The sequence below is a fragment of the Oryctolagus cuniculus genome, chromosome 1 (genome assembly GCF_964237555.1).
Source record: "Oryctolagus cuniculus chromosome 1, mOryCun1.1, whole genome shotgun sequence".
NCBI classification, from domain to species: Eukaryota; Metazoa; Chordata; class Mammalia; order Lagomorpha; family Leporidae; genus Oryctolagus; species Oryctolagus cuniculus.
In genome coordinates, this window is record NC_091432.1 from 94,804,361 (window position 1) to 94,826,559 (window position 22,199).

At 36.4% G+C, this 22,199-nt stretch overlaps 1 protein-coding gene across 5 annotated transcripts in view; it reads left to right on the top strand.

Moving 5' to 3' along the window:
• The window catches only part of DYNC2H1 (dynein cytoplasmic 2 heavy chain 1), a 367,303-nt gene that overhangs the window by 1,904 nt on the left and 343,200 nt on the right, over positions 1–22,199 (top strand). For 4 of the 5 annotated variants that reach the window (XM_051820199.2, XM_002708539.5, XM_051820207.2 and 1 more), the window contains exons 2-13: positions 592–762; positions 1,191–1,326; positions 3,739–3,857; positions 4,793–4,937; positions 6,708–6,940; positions 8,372–8,506; positions 8,615–8,728; positions 8,843–8,954; positions 9,174–9,298; positions 10,645–10,820; positions 14,236–14,431; positions 16,649–16,744. In XM_051820199.2, the coding sequence (XP_051676159.2) occupies positions 592–762; positions 1,191–1,326; positions 3,739–3,857; positions 4,793–4,937; positions 6,708–6,940; positions 8,372–8,506; positions 8,615–8,728; positions 8,843–8,954; positions 9,174–9,298; positions 10,645–10,820; positions 14,236–14,431; positions 16,649–16,744 (1,758 nt within the window). The remainder of the gene's footprint in view (positions 1–591; positions 763–1,190; positions 1,327–3,738; positions 3,858–4,792; positions 4,938–6,707; positions 6,941–8,371; positions 8,507–8,614; positions 8,729–8,842; positions 8,955–9,173; positions 9,299–10,644; positions 10,821–14,235; positions 14,432–16,648; positions 16,745–22,199) is intronic. The other variant, XM_070077478.1, reaches the window with a different exon arrangement.

Consider the following 22,199-nt stretch of genomic DNA (forward strand, 5'->3'; position numbering starts at 1 on the left):
TGTGGTTTCAATTTTAAATTTAGCTATGTGAAAAAATAATTTGATGCTCAAAGGCTTTAAAGAAACTTTTTTGGTTAAGATAAAGATAATTTTAGGAGTTAGACAACAAGTACCTTTTGGTAGTTTGGAGTGTGTATGTAATTTAAAAAGCACCTTTCAAAATTATTTTCTCTGGTGACAAAGTACTTTACATTTTTTGTAATGAACTTTCTGGAAATTAGTGGAGGAGTAAAAACTCATTGTTTTATACCTGGGCCATCTAGCTTCAATTTATAGTGTTACTTAAGCTGGCTGCAGTGGAATAGTTGGTAGTGTATTTTAACAATACAGAATGCTTTGTGTTTATACGACAGTTATCAAAATGGATTTATGGTATTACATGTGAGTGGGGATATATTTTTAAACTGAGGTATTCTTTCTTAAGAAACAGAGATAGATTTTAATTTGATATATTTTAATATTTTTATTTTTAAAGTAATCATTTTTTCCCAGTGGATATAACTATAGCAATATAACATTTTAGAGAAGCATTTCTTTTGAATAGTGAATTTCAAGAAGATAACATTAAAAATCATTTGTTTATCACTTTAGATTGATTTTGGTGACACAAAAGATAAAGTGCTGGTGTTTTTCAAACTGCGACCTGAAGTTATTACAGATGAGAATCTACATAATAACATTCTTGTTTCATCTATGCTGGAGTCTCCTATTAATTCTCTTTACCAAGCAGTACGGCAAGTGTTTGCACCTGTGTTGTTAAAGGTGCGTAAAGTACCTGTATCACCATTGCCTTTATACTTTGGCATTTGAGTAAACCTTTTCATAAATAAAGTTTCTAACATTTATTATTTTATTTACTGTTAATATTAGCAGTATTTCAGGTTTTTAATTAAAATCTTATTTACTGTTAATATCAGTATTTCAGGTTTTTAATTAAAATCTTCAATATTACTTTGTTGACAGAAATTAGACAAAAATGCAAACCTGTATCATCTCTTACATTTCTATAGTAAATCGTCTTTATAAAGTTGTAATAGTTGGGAGAACTTTTTAATCCCTCTTACGAAGTGGAGGTATTGTCAGGCCTTAAGTGAAAGAGTGATGTTTGGTCTTAGTTCTATAGATAGTGTTTTAGGAAGCCAATTTGATTGCCAAGATTTTGATCAACGGTTGCTCTTATTTTTGTTTAGGATCAGGAATGGAGTCAAAACTTTGATCCCAAACTTCAGAATCTTTTAAGTGAACTAGAAGCTGGATTGGGAATAGTTCTACGAAGATCAGACACTCACTTTTCAAAATTGAAAGTTAGGGAAGATGACACAAGAGGTATATAAGCATATATAATATTTTGTAAGTCACTTGTCAAAGTAGTTTTATGATATAATTACATGTAGCTTAATCAAAGGAAGTTCAAAATGATTGCTTCATTAGTACATTAATAATGAACATATTTCTTTGCACATTTCTTCCCATGCTGTTGGAACTTCTTGAAGCATAAGTTATTTTGTTTGTTTGTTTCAATAAATAAGACTTATGGATTTAGACAAGAGGAAAATGTAATCTATAACAGTGTAGAATTTGTTGAAATAGGAACGTATGGTTGATCCTCATTCACAGAAGTTAAGTTCCCAATACTGAATTAGAGATACTGAACCATTGTTCCTAGGGGACATACAGAGTTAGGTTCCTTTAAGCCTCTGGTCACAACATTTCATCAGCAAATCACCTTGTTTTTCCTGTGTTTTTATTTAAAGATATTTCAGTTTATATTATTGATTAATTAACATTGGCTTCACAGCCAACAGCTCTGTAAAATATGCCTGCATGAAGCTTATTTCTCTGTAGGGCATGTCACAACCTTCTTGCTTAGCAACTCCAGCCAGTTAATGCTAAGCTTTGGGGCCATTTTAAATAGTGTAACTTGGGGCTGGCTCTGTGGCTTAGCAGGTAAAGCTGCCTCCTGTGGTGTTGGTTCCAGTCCTGGCTTCTCCACTTCTGGCTAATGACCAAGGAAGGGCAGCAGAAGATGACTCAACCCTGCACCCATGTGGCAGGCCTGGAAGAAGCTCTGGGCTTTTGGCTTCAGACTGGGCCATTGTGGTCATTTGGAGAGTGAACCAGTGGATGGAAGATTTCTCTCTGTTTTTCTCTCTCAACTCTTTCAAATAAATAAATAAATCTTTTTAAAAAATAAAATAAATGAAAAGATACAAATAGTGTAATGAAAACATAAAAATGAAAAAATGTGGTATTAAATGCAAAAAGGATACCTGTTTACAGTATGATAGGAAAATCATGTCAGGATTCAAATTTTTTGCTGCTGTGATGCAGAATATGCAGATATTGAGGACCTGATTTTAGTGGTATATCTCACAAAAATAATAAGACATGACTTTTAATTTAAAATATATTTTGATTGAAGCTAAATATAATTTCATTGTGGCTATAAATTACTATTGATATGAGCAATTAATATGAAATGCATGACTTTTTAAAAAATATTTGTTTATATAAGAGGTAGAGTTAGAGAGAGAGAGAGGGAGAGATAGAGAGAAAGGTCTTCCTTTGACTGATTCACTCTCCAAATGGCCACAGTGGCTGGAGCTGTGCCGATCCAAAGCCAGGAGCCAGGAGCTTCTTCCAGGTCTCCCACACGGGTGCAGGGGCTCGAGCACTTGGGCCATTTTCCACTGTTTTCCCAGGCCATAGCAGAGACCTGGGTTGGAAGAGGAGCAGCAGGACACAAACTGGTGCCCATATGGCGTGCTAGAGCCACAGTTGGAAGCTTAGCCTATTATGCTACAAGCATTGGCCCCATGACTTATTTTAAAATATGGATACAGTTTTATATTTTGCTTAAATAATGAACTGGATATTTTTTGAAACCCATGTATATTGGAATAGTAGTGTATTTCTAGCATGTAACTATTGTTACTTATGTGCATTTATTTCTAGCATGTAACTAAGATAATCAAAGATCATTGGAAAAGTGAATAGCAAATTTAAGAGTACTTTGTTTTGGGGTTGGGGTGACAGGCAGAGTGGACAGTGAGAGAGAGAGACAGAGAGAAAGGTCTTCCTTTACTGTTGGTTCACCCTCCAATGGGGCCGTGGCTGGCGCGCTGCGACCGGCGCACTGCGCTGATCCTATGGCAGGAGCCAGGTACTTCTCCTGGTCTCCCATGCGGGTGCAGGGCCCAAGCACTTGGGCCATCCTCCACTGCACTCCCTGGCCACAGCAGAGAGCTGGCCTGGAAGAGGGGCAAGTGGGACAGAATCCGGCGCCCCGACTGGGACTAGAACCCGGTGTGCCGGCGTTGCAAGACGGAGGATTAGCCTAGTGAGCCGCGGCACCGCAAGAGTAACTTCATTTTAATTTGTTTATATTTTCAAATTACGCTCAATTATTTGATGATTAAATTATAATTATTTTCATTTGAATGATATTTAATACTATGAAAGGTACTGGAATTTGATTTAGGAAAACCTTGTATTATGAATGGTTTACGAAAGCATTCAGGAATCATGCTGAACAACAAATTTAATGTAAAGTATATATAAGCGGCTGTGTTGCTTTTTCTAGTAGATATAAATAAGAATGTTGATAGAGGTTATAAACTTACTTTCTGTGCATGGGAAGTATACATGAATGTAGAAATAACCAAAATCAGGAAAGGAAGCAGTTTTTTGTCTTCATATTTCTCTCTAATTCTTCCCTTTTACTCTTCACGTACACAGGTATTCTTACACCAAGTGATGAGTTCCAGTTTTGGATAGAACAAGCTCATCGTGGAAATAAACAGATTAGTAAAGAAAGAGCCAGCTACTTTAAAGAATTATTTGAAACAATTGCAAGAGTATGTGATTCATAGTTACATATCAAGCTCTTATAAAAGTACTCAAGGATTCAGTTTCTACTATGCTTTACTTAGTTTTAAATCTACTTGATTATAAACAAAAGATGTATACATCCTTCAAATGTTGCAAAGTGTACCTAAGATGCACACTTCAAATAAATACATTTTTAAAATCAAAACTTTAAAAAATTTTTAAAATTCTAATCTCTGTTCTCAAAAAGAAAGTTATTTTTATGCAGGTACATAGTGAAAACAAATCCTAGTATATTATCAGAGGTATATCCATGTACAAGTAGTATACTCTTTTGAGAGAAAGTTTACTTACTCAAATTAGCTCTTTGAAATAGACTGATATAGATATCTTAGTTTTATGCTTATTTGGTTGATTATTCCTTGATATGTCTATACAGAGGTTAAATAACCATTCTGATTATAAAAGTCTGTTTAACAAATTATAATTTGATACTTGTTTCCACTATTATTTCTTTTTAATGGAATGTTTGAATGGTTTTAAGGGTTTCTTTTTGTAACAATAATGTAATATAGTATCATAAGCTTTAGTATGTATTAATATAATACTTTGTACTATGTATTATTGTTAACCCTACTTTTTGCAATGCAATAAATGAATGAATAAATAAGAACTACAGTGGGTAGTATGTATGTGCAGTTAAGACCACTTGTATTGGGTAAATCAACGAATCCAAATTTGAATAAAAATGTGCCATGTGTGAAAATAAATGATTATTTTTCTATGAAATTTGTTTTTGCAGGAACTTGTAGGGCATTTATATAAAATAATTATCATATGGCATAGAAAAAAGAGAATATATGGCAATTGTCACAATTGTAGCAATTGGAAAAAGACTGAACATTTTGACTATTTTATCAAACTACAAATATTATGTTTAAAGATTAATGCATTTTGGTTTTAGGAGTTTTATAACTTGGACAACCTCTCTTTATTGGAAGTTGTTGACTTGGTGGAGACCACTCGAGATGTTGTAGATGATGTGTGGAGGCAAACAGAACATGATCATTATCCTGAATCACGAATGCTACATCTTTTAGATATTATAGGTACTAGTAAAGAAATGAACTTTTGCAATTTTGGAAAGCTGTTTAAGTTTTTTCCCTTTAAGCCTTTACTTAAACTGCTCCTTAATGTTATAATTGCTATTTAAAGTAATTTTTAAAGTAAATCATATAGAATTAAATAAGTATTTGTATATGGTTGGTTAATTTAAATCATATGTGTCAAGTTATTGTCCATTAACAGAAATATGTTTATGTAGATTCTTAGTATTTGTACATAAATTAATTTAAGCTTTATTTTTTAATAAATGAAAAATTCTTTAAAATGCATGACTTACCTGTGAACATTAAAATTTTTGATCCAGGCCGGCGCCGCGGCTCACTAGGCTAATCCTCTGCTTGCGGTGTTGGCACCCCGGGTTCTAGTCCTGGTCGGGGCGCCGGATTTTGTCCCGGTTGCTCCTCTTCCAGGCCAGCTCTCTGCTGTGGCCCGGGAAGGCAGTGGAGGATGGCCCAAGTCCTTGGGCCCTGCACCCACATGGGAGACCAGGAGAAGCAGCTGTCTCCTGGGTTCCGATAAGCGCGGTGCGCCAGCTGCAGCGCGCCGGCCACAGCGGCCATTGGAGGGTGAACCAATGGCAAAGGAAGACCTTTCTCTCTGTCTCAATCACTGTCCACTCTGCCTGTCAAAAAAATAAAAATAAAAAATAAATAAAATTTTTGATCCAGAAAATACCCTTTTTGTTATCCTAAGGAAATGTCAAGTAAGTACATAAAGGTGTATATATACAAGAATATTTATTATAGTACTGTCTGTTATATGACTAAAAACAAATAGCATTTGTGAATTATTTATGTAATGCGTCCGTACAGTAAACTCTGCAGCCTTTTTTTTTTTTTTTTGACAGAGTGGACAGTGAGAGAGAGAGACAGAGAGAAAGGTCTTCCTTTTGCCGTTGGTTCACCCTCCAATGGCCGCTGTGGCCGGTGCGCTGCGGCCGGCGCACCGCGATGATCCGATGGCAGGAGCCAGGTACTTCTCCTGGTCTCCCATGGTGTGCAGGGCCCAAGCACTTGGGCCATCCTCCACTGCACTCCTGGGCCACAGCAGAGAGCTGGCCTGGAAGAGGGGCAACCGGGAAAGAATCCGGCGCCCAAACTGGGACTAGAACCCGGTGTGCTGGTGCCGCAAGGCGGAGGATTAGCCTAGTGAGCCTTGGTGCCAGCCAACTCTGCAGCCTTATAAAATTTGGGGATATATATTTCTTTTTTTTTAAGATTTATTTATTAATTTGAAAGGCAGAGTTACGGAGAGAGAGAGAAAGAGAGAGATATTACTCCCCAAATGGCAGCAATGGCTGAAACTGGGCTGATCTGAAGCCAGGAGCCAAGATCTTCTGGGTCTCCCATGTGGGTGCAGGGGCCCAAGGACTTGGGCCATATTCCACTGCTTTCCCGGTACATAAGCAGGGAGCTCAATCAGAAGTGGAGCAGCCAGGATGTGAAATGGCACCCATATGGGATGGTGGCATGCAGGCAGTGGCTTAACCCACTATGCCACAGTGCCAGTTCTGGATATATATTTCTTTGAGATGTACACAGTATATTGAAAGATGTGAAAATATTATCTAATCATGTATATGTATGTTTTTAAAATATTAGCATTATTATTAATAGTGCTAGTCTAAAGGTATACATGTGATATTTCACAGATCCTTAATTTTTGCTACTTTGTATATTTTAATATAAGCATGCATTTTCTAATTCTGTCAAGACATTTGTTTCCATTAAAATCTCTGCTTTATGTTTTATTAGGTGGTTCATTTGGATGCTTTGTTCAGAAAAAATTGGGAACTTTGAACCTATGGGAAGATCCTTACTATCTTGTGAAGGAACACCTGAAAGCTGCTATTTCTATCTGTGAACAGTGGGTGATAGTATGTAATCATCTAACAGGTCAGGTGTGGCAGCGTTATGTTCCCCATCCATGGAAAAATGAAAAATACTTCCCAGAAACACTTGACAAACTTGGCAAACGTCTTGAAGAGGTATCTGTTAGATTATTGATGTTTGTCTTTAAGTGATAGGTAGAGCTTAAATTGTTTGTGAATATATTTTATAATTAACAACCACTGCATATCTGGTGAGAGATTATAGTTTTGGCAGAGAGTAAGAGTTAAGGTTCATGCGAGAGAATTTGTGATTGTCATCTGGCACAGAACCAGGTGCACAGTGGATGCTAACTGCCTCTTTTTTTTTTTTTTTTTTTTTGGTATGTGGTCAGCTTGTTAGTTGTAATCTTCTGTTTTGTTCTTTGTTGTAAAAGAGATAACCCATATGTCTGTTTATAGAAAATCTCAGACATTCTCTTGTTTTTAAGTAGGGATAGCTTTTTAGACAGTACTCAGTGGAAATATCTGAAACAGCAGCTTAATTTATGTGAGTTATGGATTTCATTATTAGCTTTAAGGGATAGGCAAAATAGATTATTTGAAGATTTCTCGAGTGGACTGGTCCCATCCACCATGCTTAGGGGAGCCATAGTTCTCTACTTGGGTTTATTTTATTCATTTTATTACCTTTTTCCTTATGAAGTATTTCAAAAATATACAGAAATTTAAAAACATGTAATGAATATCTGTGTATTCATCACTGTTTCAACAGTCATTGTTATTTTTCAGTTCCTATCTCATCTTTATCTTCTCTGCCTCACTTTTTATTAGAGTCCTTGATTTTTGAAAATATTTCTTTGAAAGGCAGACACACACACACACACACACATACACATACACACATACACACATACACACCATACCACAAAGAGCTCCCATCTACCTTTGTTCACTCCATAAAAGCCCTCAACAGCTGGGGCTGTGCCATGCTGAACCCAGGAGCGGGAACTCTCTGGTCTCCTTGAGCGTCAGGGTTTCAACTATTTGAACCATTGCCTGCTGCTTCCTAGGGTGTTGCAGTAGCAGGAATGCTGAAAGGAGCAGAACTAAGACTTGAACCCTGGAACCCTGATATGGGGTAAGGGTGTCCTCAACAGCATCTTAACCTCTAAGCCAATGCTTAGAAGAAATATTCTTTCCATTTTTTAATAAATTGTAATCAGGCTGTCATTTAGTTATCACAAGTATAACTTAATAATGAGAACCAGATTAATCTAATTTTTACTATATTAAGGGTAACCTATAAATGTTTTCTTAAAATTAACTTTGAAGATACTTTAAAAATATTTAGATCCTCCATATTTTCATTAAGATTGAGCACAATGATTAAAGTTAGTGGAATGATAGTTATTATGAACCCCATTGATTACTAATGTTTAGTAATTCTCAGAACTATAGTTTCAGTTTTGTTCATTTCAGGAAACCTAGTTTAAAATAAATTCTTGCCCAAGATCTTTAGAGTTTTAACCTACTTATGCAAATTTTTTATTCAAATAAATTTTGTTGTTTCAATATTTTGTGTTTCAGATTTTGGCTGTTAGAACAATTCATGAGAAGCTTCTTTACTTTTTGCCTGCTAGTGAAGAGACAATCATATGCTTGGCTCGAGTATTTGAACCTTTTACTGGCCTGAATCCTGTGCAATATAATCCATACACTGAGGTTAAATATACATATTTCTTTATGTCTATTTAATTTTCTGTTTGTGTTGCTTTTTTTAAAAGCAGAGTTTTAAAATTTAAAGTTTAACACTATTATTAATGTGTTTAGCCTTTGTGGAAAGCTGCAGTGTCTCAATATGAAAAAATTATTGCACCCGCGGAACAAAAAATAGCAGGAAAATTGAAAAATTATATTTCAGAAATTCAAGACAGTCCCCAGCAGGTAAAACATTGAAATATTTTACTTCTAATATTCCCCTTTCTCTGTTTTAGTAAATATATAAGTATTAACTAAGCAATCCATTAGGTTGAATGCATACTTTTTATTTTATATTAGCTTCTTCAAGCATTTTTGAAATATAAAGACTTGGTGAAGCGTCCAACAATAAGCAAAGAATTGATGTTAGAAAGAGAAACTTTGCTGGCAAGACTTGTGGACTCAGTTAAAGGTAAAAGCTTATCAGACAGTTTGGTGTTTGTTTAAGAAAATACTTCTGTAAATTTTTGTCTTTGTTGCAAATCATTTATGATGAAGATTATATATTGACATTTTTATGTTGAATACGTATGAATTTTCTGTTACAAATGACTTTTTTTTTTTTTTTTTACATTAGTAGCTTAGTTTCTTTCTCTGTCTCACTTGATACTTGATGATTTAAATTTTATAGATTTTCGATTAGACTTTGAGAATAGGTGCCGGGGAATTCCTGGTGACGCATCTGGACCACTTTCTGGGAAAAATCTTTCAGAAGTTGTCAATAATATCGTTTGGGTTCGCCAGCTGGAATTGAAGGTACCTTTTAATAAGGCTGAAGAATACTTATTACTCAGAATGTACTAAATTAAGTTGTGTTGAAGCCAGTAAAGATCCATAGTGAAAACAAAATTTCCTTGGCATATCCATCTGATTTTCATGTGAAATGTAAAAGACTTAAAACATGTGCAAAGGGGATTTTAATAGTTATTAGATCATTTATCATTCCAATTGTTCCAGCTAAGTACCATTAAAAAAATTATTCAAGAGTTGGGTGCTGGGTTCTAGTCCCAGTTGCTCCTCTTCCAGTCCAGCTCTCTGCTGTGGCCCGGGAAGGCAGTGGAGGATGGCCCAAGTGCTTGGGCGCCTGCACCCGGGTGGGAGACCAGGAGGAAGCACCTGGCTCCTGGCTTTGGATCAGTGTAGTTCTGGCTGTAGCAGCCATTTGGGGAGTGAACCAATGGAAGGAAGACCTTTCTCTCTGTCTCTCTGTCTCAGTGTCTAACTCTGTCAAATAAAAAAAAATTATTCAAGAGGAAAGCATCATTCATACTCATTAAACAACTATAGTTGGAAAATCTTCATAGTTGAAATCTGTCTGTAAGAGTATTATGTAAATAAATTATTCTGGGTTGAAGATAAATTAAAGGAAAGGTAAAAGGTAATTATGGCTTTGTTGAAGGTAGTGACAGCAATTTATAGATTTAGAAGACTTTTAATATTATTAAAATGGACAATTCTTGGATTTGTTAATTACCATGCTATTTATCTTCCATTTGACTATACAGTATTAATTCACTGTAATCTGTGATTATTAGCAAGAGAATTTAGAATATTATAAAAGTTAGCATATTTAACAGTTCTACTTACTCAAGTTTATGTTTATGATATCTTATTTTCTAGAAATTTCTGTCTGATTCTATTAATCAACTTTCCTGATTGCTACAATGTTTTTGGTATAGTTGTAGAAAAAAAATTTCTTTCTCTTAATTGACATTCAAATTAGCCTAATTACTATTTGAACTATTAGCCAGGGGATTTAGTGAAGGGTGAAAATTATTGCTGGAGGTTTTTAGGAGTATTGCTGAAGTTCTTGGAGTTTTTTGTAAAAACCATTAAGGCATAAATATTTTGAGACTAGACTTCCCCTTTTTTCACTATTTAAATTATGTCTGTTTGAGTTACCCTCTTGTGTTTTGCTGTTCTGGGGTTGTATAATTCAGAAGTAAAGGAGGAGTTGATAGACTTAGTCTCTTTGTCAGATCATCCATTTTACTATTTATAGGTGAAAGGAAAATAATTTCTAAATCATAGAAAATAGAAAAGACTCATTATTTTACACTAATATTAGAATGTAAACAATGCCTATCCTTTTGACTTTTAAGGTAGATGATACTCTCAAGATTGCAGAGGCTCTTTTGTCTGATTTGTCAGGATTTCGATATTTCCATCGAAGTGCTGAAGATCTCTTAGACCAATTTAAACTGTATGAACAGGAACAATTTGATGACTGGTCCAGAGAGATTCAATCAGGTTTGTCTGATTCCAGATCTGGTTTGTGGTAAGTATAAATATATTAAACTTAATATTCAGAAACATGTTATTACTTCAAATGGCAAAATGGAATTAATTATCTCTTTTCTTTCCCTAAACTTGCTGCTCCTCCTATAATTTTTTGTTTTGTTTATTTTTTGGTCATCAACCTTTGAGTCATTGAGGTTGGACATTACGAGTTCATAGTTTATTGACTGCCTTCTCTTTGCTTCTTGTGTCTGTTCCCTAGAACTGCAGATTCATCTTAGTGTTTTTTTTTATCGTTGGTACTTATATGTTTTTCTACCATTTCATATTAATATTATAGATAATTACTGTAAACTGTAAATTATATTCATTTTATTTTTAGAAATGTATTTGAGATGCAGAGAGAGAAGCATACAGACACAGTTCCTGTCTTCAGGTTTACTACCCAATTACAACAAAAAGACTACAACAGACTATTTGTCTTGATTTAAGCCATTTTAAAGTATCTACTTTTTTTATGCCTTATTTTCTATGTTATTAAGTAGGCTGAATAGATTTATTATTTGCCATTCAGGAGGTTACATTTTTTAAAAAAAATTTATTTATTTATTTGAGAGGTAGAGTTACAGACAGAGAGAGGGAGAGACAGAGAGAAAGGTCTTCTATCTGCTCGTTCACTCCCTAAACGACCACACCGGCCAGAGCTGGGACGATCCGAAGCCAGGAGCCAGGAGCTTTTTCTAGGTCTCCCATGCAGGTGCAGGAGCCCACTCACTTGGGCCGTCTTCTACTGCTTTCCCAGTCCATAACAGGTAACTGGATCGGAAAAGGAACAGCTGGGACTAGAACCGGTGTCCATATGGGATGCTGGTGCCACAGAAGGAGTATTAACCTACTGTGAAAGTGATTTGGAAAAATGAGTGTTGTATAATCCTAATAATGAAAGGAAGGTGATGAAATCAATACTTTATTTTTAACTTAGCTCAGCAGTTTTATGATCCATGCTGATTTTAGTGTCTCAATATAGTATTTGCTATTAGAGCCTTTCTAAGAAACAGAGACAGGCCAACAATGTGGTACAGTGTATTAAGCCACTACTTTTGATGTCAGCACTGCATATTGGAGTGCCAGTTCGAGTCCCAGCTATTCTGCTTCTGTTCCAGCTTCTTGCTTATGAGCCTGGGAAGTAGATGGTGGCCCAAATGCTTGGGCCCCTGCCACCCATGTGAGAGACCTGAACTGAGTTCCTGGTTCCTGGCTTTGGCCTGACACAGTCCTGGCTGTGTGGTAATTTTGGGAATAAACCAGAAGATCTCTCTCCCTCTCTGCTGTTTTTCAATGAGATAAATAAATAAGCAAATCTTAAAAAAAAAAAGAAACACACAGAAAGGGCAGTCCGTAGGTAGTGAAACAAGGGGTATAAGAGTGAAATGTTTGGATCTTTCTATTGATACCATGTTTTGATATTCTTTGTTATTGATCCTTTGATAAGAGTATAAAGGAATAGGGCCAGCGTTGTGACATAGCAGGTAAAGCCTCTGCCTTTGACACTGGCATTCCATATGGGCACTGGTTTGAGTCCTGGCTGCTCCACTTCCAACTCAGCTCCCTGCTAATGTGTCCAGGAAACCAGTGGAGGATGACCCAAGTCTTAGGCCTCTGTGCCCATGTGGGAGACCCAGATGAAGCTCCTGATTGTTGGGTTCGGTCTGGCCTAGCCTTGGCCCTTGTGGCCATTTGGGGAGTGAACCCAGGGACCGGAGAACTCTCTCTCTGTCTCTCTCTCTTTTTCTGTCTCTCTCTCTCTCTCTGTGGATCTACCTTTCAAATAAATAAAATAAATCTTTAAAGTGTAGAGGAAGCAAGTAGTCTGATTAAAAAAAAATCCAAGGTATTATTAGAAAACAAATCATGGCCGGCGCCGTGGCTCACTTGGCTAATCCTCTGCCTGCAGCGCCGGCACCCCGGGTTCTAGTCCCGGTTGCTCCTCTTCCATTCCAGCTCTCTGCTGTGGCTCAGGAGGGAAGCAGAGGATGGCCCAAGTGCTTGGGTTCCTGCACCTGCATGGGAGACTGGGAGGAAGCACCTGGCTCCTGCCTTCAGATTGGTGCTGCGCCGGCCGTAGCAGCCATTAGTGAACCAATGGAAGGAAGACCTTTCTCTCTGTCTCTCTTTCACTGTCTACAATTCTACCTGTCAAATAAAAAAAAAAAAAAAAGAAAGAAAATCAAACCTTTTTGATTTGTGATGGAAATATTGTGAATTTTGCATCTTAGCTGTCATGTAAGAAGTTGGTTTCTTTGGGTCCTGCATCGTGGTGAAGCGGGCAAAGCTGTTGCCAGTGACACCGGCATCCCATATGGGCACCAGTTTGAGTCCTGGCTGTTGTACTTCCGATCCAGCTACCTGCTAATGCACCTGGGAGAGCAGTGGAAGATGGCCCAAGTGTTTTGGCCCCTGCACCCACTTGGGAGAGCCAGATGAAGCTCAGGACTCCTGACTTCAATCTGGCCCAGCCCTGGCCATTGCTGCCATTTGTGGAGTGAACCAGCAGATAGAAGATCTCTCTCTCTCTCTCTTTGTGTCTCTCACTCACTCTGTAATTCTGCCTTTCAAACAAATACATGAATCTTATATATATATATATTTTAAAGAAGTTGATTTTTCTTACATCAAAGCTGCTAAGTTGAAGTGGGTATTATGGCACAACAGGTTAAACTGTCACTTGTCACCCACAGCCCAGTGCTGGTTACAGTCTCAGCTACTTTGTTTCTGATCTGACTTTCTGCTAATGTACCCTGGAAGAGAGCAGATGGCTGAAGTTCCTGGGCCCCTGCCACCCATATGGGATACCCAGATGGAGTTCCAGACTCCTGGATCTGACCTGTCCCAGCCTTGGCCATTGTAGGCATTTGGGAGTGAATCAGCAGATGGAAGATCTCTCTCTCTCTTACTCTCTTTCTCATTTTTCTCTTTTTTCTGTTCTTTTGTCTTTTTGTTTTGTTTTGTTTTGAGAAAAATAAGATTTATTTAAGTCAGAGACCTCGTGCTGCATTGGCCTAGAGGGGTACTCCAAGAGAATCCCAAGTGGCTGGTGGTAGTGGATTTTTAAGCACAATTTTGGGAAAAAAAACTGACAGCTAACAGTCAGTCATCAGGTGGGGACAAAACCAATCAAAAGACCTGATTTGTCTTTAAAATAGAAGAAAATAAACACTAAAAAGCCTGTTTGGTTGAAATATTAAGGTGATGATTTATTTTCAGTATTGCAACTGTTTCCAAAATCTGAGTTGTGAGATAATATTTTCAGAAACCCCAACAACTTGAAAACCATGATAACAAAGGTATTTTTTTAAATATTAGGTTTACATAAAAACTGTAAACACTATTGTGTTTTTCATTAGTGAAAAGAGTGAGAACATGAAACATAAAAGATTATTCATTTTGTTTTGTAGTATTGAGGCTAATAGTCGAATTATGGAATTAGATCCTAATGATGGATCATTAAAAGTGCATTATTCAGATCGTTTGGTGGTTCTTCTGAGAGAAGTTCGACAGCTTTCTGCACTTGGCTTTGTTATTCCTGCCAAAATACAACAAGTTGCAAACATTGCACAGAAATTCTGCAAGCAAGCAATTATTCTTAAACAAGTATGGAATTATATTTTTTAATAAGCATGACATTAAACTAGTTATATTACATTGAACTGGCATATGAGTTTATTACATTAAACTACATTATGTAAAGGGCTTTGTTTTTTACTTTTTTTTTTAGGCTGATAGAATAACACTGTTAGCTCTTGTGAAATTAGAGTTTGCTAAATGATTATGTTACAAAAATTTTCTTGGAACTTATATAGCAACTTATTAATTTAAAATATTGTTATTAGTTTTCAGTCTAAAAGCATTTAGAAAAGTAGAATGTTATTCTCTCTCTTTTTTTTTTCCTTTCATGATACTTGCAAGGATTATATGGAACCTTCTAATTAAAGAATCCTCTACTTGCCTTCTGGGATCAGATACTTAGAGAATTCCCAGGCTGATGGATTAGTCTTTGTTTCTAGTAATTTCCTCTGTCTACCCATTTGCACATTGTTACCATGCCATTTCCTTGTTTAAAAACCAAACGTTAAGACATCATTGTTTGTCTCCTTAGCATGGCATCTAATGCCCTACTTACTCTTGTCCCAACTAATCTTACTGGTTTTGGCCTTCATTGCATATAATCTTTTCTTCATGTTGTACCCCCCATTTTTTTGGTATTAAGAAACATTTTTCTCTGAACATATCTTCATGTGTTGAAATCTGTTCTCTCTGATTGAAAACTGTGTCATTGTTCAATATTGAACTCAAAGGTCGCTTTATTTGTGGCCTCCTTTAGTTGATCCTTATTCTGTATGCAGTGTGAAAATCATCAGTATAACACTTTTCATATGGATTTAACAAGCATCTTTTCTCTTGCTTGATTATTAGATCATAAAGGGCAGGAATAGTATCTTACAAGACAGGAATAAAGTCTTGTATTTAGTGTTTTATTTGTTATTTAATTTAACAAAGATGCATTGAACACCTGCTTTGCCAGGCCTAGTGTAATGAAGACATAAAAATGAATCCTTTGCTGGGGCTGACACTGTGGCCTACTGGGTAAAGCCATTGCCTACAGTGCCAGCATCCCATATGGGTGCCGGTTTGAGTCCTAGCTGCTCCACTTCTGATCCAGCTCTCTGCTATGTCCTGGGAAAGCAGTAGAAGATGGCCCAAGTCTTTGGGCCCCTGCACCCATGTGGGAAGTCCAGGAGGAAGCTCCTGGCTCCTGGCTTTGGTTGGTGCAGCTCTGGCCGTTGTGGCCAACTGGGAAATGAACCAGCGGATGGAATCGCTTTGCCTCTCCTTCTCTCTCTGTGTAATCTGACTTTCAAATAAATAAATAAATCTTTAAAAAAATCAATACATTGCTATTGATCATGACACAGGATTTCTCAGCTTCTGTACTTTTGATAGATTGGGGTCTTCCTCCCTCCCTCCCTTCCTTCCTTCCTTCCTTCCTCCCGGTCTGTGTTACAATACTACCCCCTTATCAGTGGTTTCACTTTCTGTGTTCAATTGTGGCTTAAAAATATTAAACAGAAAATTCCAGAAATAAATAATTCATGTTTTAAATTGTACACTGTTCTGAGTAGTGATGAAATCTCAGGCCTTTCCAATTCATCCTATACTGGATGTGAATCATCCTTTTGGAGCAGATTTGGTGCAGTGAAGGACTTAAAAATTCAATTTTCTAACATGCTTTACTAGTTTCTTTTCTTCACTGTGAGGTTGTGAACCTTTTGATTGCAAGTACTAAGCTTAATGTTTGTTTAATCAGGCCTCAAGAAATGATTTGGCAAATTGTAGGAAGTTATGGCTGATGTTGTGGAGTAGCAGGTAAAGATACTGCCTATAATGCTGGCATCCTGTATTAGCTGCTCTGCTTCTGATCCAGATCCTTGCTAATGGCCTGGGAAAAGCAGTGGAAAGAGGCTCAAGTGTGTGAGACATGGAAGAAGCTCCTGGTTCCTGGTTTCAGAAGCCCAGCACTGGCCATTCCGGCCATCTTAGGGAATGAACTAGTGGATAGAAGATCAATCTCTCCCTCTCTCTCTGTAACTCTGACTTTCAAATAAATAAATATGCCTTAAAAATTGTAGAAACTCAGCAGAGTTGTATTCATTGTATATCTTATTAATGTGTGAGTAAACTCTTGTATTGGAGATGAAAAATATTTTCTGTTAAATCTTAGGAATAAGAATCTAATTAAAAATGAAGAAAAGTTAAAGCTTAAATGAAATGTTACTACTGATTATTAATGATTGAACTTTTGCTTTGTAGGTGGCACATTTTTACAATTCTATCGATCAACAAATGATTCAAAGTCAGAGGCCAATGATGTTACAATCTGCCCTAGCATTTGAACAGATAATTAAGGTAAAGGGGCTTTTTATGTTATTATGTATGTTTTACATGTTAAATATTTTTTGTTTTTTTAATTTTTCAGTTTACCCTTCAGCTTAACATAGCCATTAAGTTAGCCTTTGTTTTGTTTCCAAATTACTTCTTTCATCTAGACAAATAACATTTCTTTTCCAACTATAGATGTAACTTATTGTTGTATTTGACATATTTTGGTTCTGGTTTTGCTCAATTACATTAAATATAGGTAGTAAACAATTCATTTGCTAATTCACTGATGTTTAAGGTCCTTATGCACAAAATTCTTCAGTGCTTTTCTACAATTTTCTCATATGGTAATTTAAAACTTAAATGCTCTTTTTGTGTGCTTACTTGAATGTGTACACAAATGAAATTAGAAAAATCCATAATAGTGTTTAAACTGTATGTTATGGTGTGATTACTAACACTAACTTGTGGAAATTCATACTTTTAGTCTTCATAGACAGGAAGTAAAAATAACTAGAATATAACCTTTATTCTTATATTTAAAAGTGGTAACTGGTTGTAACAGGATCCTCTAAACCTCCTCAAATTTCTGTGATTCACTCTGAGTTGCTATAGGACTGAGTATATAGTGATATTCACAGGATTTAACATTTAGTTATACTTACAACCATGATTTATTACAATGAAAGAATATAAAACAAAATCAGCAAAGAGGAAGGTAAATGTATGAAATCCCAGAGAACCAAGTGCAAGCTTCCAAGAGTTCTCTCTCAGTAAAGCCACATAGGGTGTATTTAATTCCCTCAACAACATCTTGTAATATGTATAAAATGTTTTACTAGGGAAGATCATTAGAGACTCACTGGGAGCTGGTCACATAGGCATCCTCTTCCTACAACCAAAATTCCATACTCTTAGAAGGAAAGCAAGTGTTCAACATAAACATTATTTAGTTACAGTGTGCCCCTTTTTTGCCATTTTATTTTAAAATATTTCAAATAAAAATGTATAAAGAAGAGTTCAATGAGCATACATGGATTTATCAATTTTCAACATCTTAATTTTGATTAATATGTAAATATTTACATAGACACATACATACATTTATGTAGGGCAGGGGTGAGCATATTAATATCACATAATGTGGAATTCATGGCTAAGATCATAAAATGACAAAAGAAGGCTCTATTATGTAAACAGTACAATTCAGGGAAGACAATATTTATAAATATATACTAAATAATATTGCATATACATATTTTATGTACTATATATACAGATTAACTTCCTCATATGAGAGAAAATGCGGTATTTGTCTTTCTCTGTATGGCTTATTTCACTTAGCATAATGATCTCCAGTTCTGTCTGTTTTGTTGGAAATGTCAGGATTTCTTTCCTTTTAATGCCTGAGTAATATTCCATAATGTATATATACTACATTTTTTTCATCCAATTATCAGTGGGTATCTAGGTTGCTTTGTAGTCTTGCTGTTGTACACAAGGCTGCAATAAACATGGGACTGCAAGTATCTCATGTGCTGATTTCAGTTTGTTTGGATATTTTCCTAGAAGTAGGATATCTGGCTTATCTATTTGATGCACTGACTTCATTTCCTTTGGAGATATATATATATATATATATTTTTGACAGGCAGAGTGGACAGTGAGAGAGAGAGACAGAGAGAAAGGTCTTCCTTTGCCGTTGGTTCACCCTCCAATGGCTGCTGTGGCCGGCGCACTGCGCTTATCCAATGGCAGGAGCCAGGTACTTATCCTGGTCTCCCATGGGGTGCAGGGCCCAAGCACTTGAGCCATCCTCCACTGCCTTCCCGGGCCACAGCAGAGAGCTGGCCTGGAAGAGGGGCAACCGGGACAGAATCCGGCGCCCTGACCAGGACTAGAACCCGGTGTGCCGGCGCTGCAAGGTGGAGGATTAGCCTATTGAGCCACAGCGCTGGCCTCCTTTGAATATTTTTTTTGGAATTGAGATAGCTGGTTCTTATGGTAGATCCATTTTTAGTGTTTTGAGGAATCGCCATATAGTTTTCCATAATGGTTGCAGTAATTTGCCTTGCCACCAATGGTGTATTAGGGCTTCCTTTTCTTTCTGTTTTTAAAGATTTATTTATTTATTTGAGAAGCTGAGTTACAGAGAAAGAGGGAGAGAAAGAGAGCGGTCTTCCATCTGCTGGTTTACTCTGCAGATGGCCACTACGGTAGGAGCTGGGCTGATCCAAAGGTGTGTTTTCCCTTGATACCTGAGGTTTTTGAGCTGTCTGCCTACGTAGTTACACCTTTCAGTCTTTTTTTCAGTTGCAGTTTGTCAAAACCATTTTTGTTGTAAGAGGGAGAACCTGGGGGGGAAAAACGGAACTATTCAATCTTGGCCTAACTACCGTATCATTTTTTTCTTTTTTCTTTAATTTTTAATTTTTCCCCAGAAATCTTTTATTTAAGGAGTATAAACTTCATGTATTTCATAAATACAACTTTAGGAATATAGTGATTTTTTTTTCCCACTGTACCTGCCCTCCCATCACTCTTCCTCCTTCCTTTCCCATTCTCATTCTTATTCTATACTAAGATCTACTTTCAATTAACTTTACACACATAGAATTAACTCTATACTAAGTAAAGAGTTCAATAAATTGATTGAAAAAAAAAACTGTTCCTCAACAGTTGAGACAAAGACTATTCAAAGTCATTGCATTTCAAAGTGTTAATTTTACTTCTATAGATTACCTTTTAGGTGCTCTATTCGTATTACAGATCAGGGAAAACATATGATATTTGTCCTTTTGGGATTGGCTTATTTCACTAAGTAGGATGTTTTTCAGTTTCATCCATTTTGTTGTAAATGACAAGATTTCATTTTTTTAACTGCTGTGTAGTATTCCATGGCGTATATATCCCGTAATTTCTTTATCTAGTCATCAGTTAACTATCATTTGGGTTGATTCTATGTCTTAGCTATTGTGAATTGTTTCAATAAACATGGGGGTACAGGTGATTCTTTGATATGCTGATATCATTTCCCGTGGGTAAATTCATGGGAATGGGATGGCTGTGTCATAAGTAGGTCTGTATTCAGATTGCTGAGGTATCTCCATTCTTTCTTCCATAGTGGCTGAAAGAGTTTACATTCCTACCAACAGTGGATTAGGGTACATTTTCTCCCACATTTATTATTTATTTATTGTTTGGTGATTTCTGTATGAAAGCCATTCTCACAAGGATGAGATGAAACATTGTGGTTTTGATTTGCATTTCCCTGATTATTTATCTATCTGTCTATTTATTTACTTATTTATTGTTTGGTAATTTCTGTACAAAAGCCATTCTAATGGTGGTGGAGGTGAAACCTCATTATGGTTTTGATTTGCATTTTCTTGATGGCTAGTGATCTGGAGCATTTTTTCATGTGTTTGTTTGCCATCTGGATTTCCCCTTTTGAAAAATGCCTCTTTAAATCCTTTGCCCATTTTTTAACTGGATTGTTTGTTTTGTTGTTGAGTTTCTTGATTTCTTTATATATTCTGGATATTAATCCGATATCAGTTGTGTAGTTTGCAAATAATTTCTCCTGTCTGTCTGTTGGTTGCCACTTCACTTGAGTGTTTCTTTTTCCTTTTTAAAGATTTATTTATTTATTTGAAAGGCAGAGTTACAGAGAGGCAGAGGCAGTGAGAGAGAGAAAGGTCTTCCATCTGCTGGTTCACTCCCCAGTTGGCCGCAACGGATGGAGCTGCGCCGATCCAAAGCCAGGAGCTTGGAGCTTCCTCCGGGTCTCCCATGTGGGTGCAGGGGCCCAGAGACTTGGGCCATCTTCCACTTCCCTCCCAGGCACAGCAGAGAGCTGGATTAGAAGTGGAGCAGCTGGGTCTTGAACTGGTGCCCATATGGGAATGCTGGCGCTCCAGGCCAGGGCGTTGACCCACTGCGCCACAGTGCCAGTCCATTGCTGAGTGTTTCTTTTGCAGTACAAAATCTTCTCAATTTGATGCAATCCTAGTTGTCAATTTTGGCTTTGATTGCTTGTGCTTCTGTGGTCTTTTCTTTTTTTTTTTTTTTTTCATTTTATAATGGTTTTATTCTCTTTTTATTTAAACTTTTTATTTAATAAATATAAATTTTGAAATTACAACTTTTGGATTATAGTGGCTTTTCTCCTCGTAACCTCCCTTCCATCCTCAACTAACCCATCCCATTCTTCATCAAGATTCATTTTCAATTATATTTATGTACAGAAGATCAGTTTGATATATACTGAGTAAGATTTCAACAGTTTGCATTCTGTGGTCTTTTCTAAGAACTTTTTGCCAATGGCAGTGTTTTGCAGGGAGAGTTGAGGCCATTTGCATTCAAGGTGGCTATTTATAAGTAAGGACGTGGCCCTGCTATTTTTCCATAACTATTCCTGTTGTTTACTTTGGATGATTCCCTTTGTGTTTTTACTGGGAGATTTTCTGGCTTCACATTCTTGCATAATGATGTCTGTATTTCTGTGTTTCTATGTGTAGCACATCCTTAAGCATCCCTTGTTAAGACTGGGTGAGTGGTGACAAATTCTTTCAATTTCTTTTTGTTATGGAAGGTTTTTATTTCATCTTAATTCATAAATGAGAACTTTGTATGGTACAGTATTCTGGGTTGACAGTTGTTTTCTCTTAAGACTTGGAATACACCTCACCATTCTCTCTTAGCGTTTAGAGTTTCTGATGAGAAGAAGTCTGCAATAGATCTAATTGGAGATCCTTTGAAAGTAATCTAGCATTTCTCTTGTGTACTTTTTAGAATCTTTTCTTTATGTTTTACTGTGGAGAGTTTGATTACAATGTGTCATTTTAAAGATCTTTTCTGGTCATGTCTATTAGGGGTTCTATGTGCTTCCTGTACTTGGATATCCCTTTCTTTCTTCAAATTAGGGAAGTTTCTGTAACTATTTCACTAAAAAGGCCTTCTGTTCCATTTCTCTTCAGACTGTCAGGAACTCTTAAAGCGTGTATGTTGGGTTATTTGATAGTATCCTTTTAATCTCTGACACTGTGTATTAGTTTTCTAATTTATTCTTCTTGTTTTTGCTATGCCCGTACAATTTCCAGCAATATCTTCTAACTCAGATATTTCCTCTGCTTCACTGAGTCTGTTCTGAAGTTTTCTACTGTTTTTTTTTTTTAACTTTTATTTAATAAATATAAATTTCCAAATACAACTTTTGGATTATAATGGCTTTTTCCCCCCATAACCTCCCTCCCACCCGCAACCATCCCATCTCCCACTCCCTCTCCCATCCCATTGTTCATCAAGATTCATTTTCAATTATCTTTATATATAGAAGATCAACTTAGTATATACTAAGTAAAGATTTCAACAGTTTGCACCCGCACAGACACACAAAGTTTAAAGTACTGTTTGTGTACTGTTTGAGTACTAGTTATACCATTAATTCACATAGTACCACACATTAAGGATAGAGATCCTA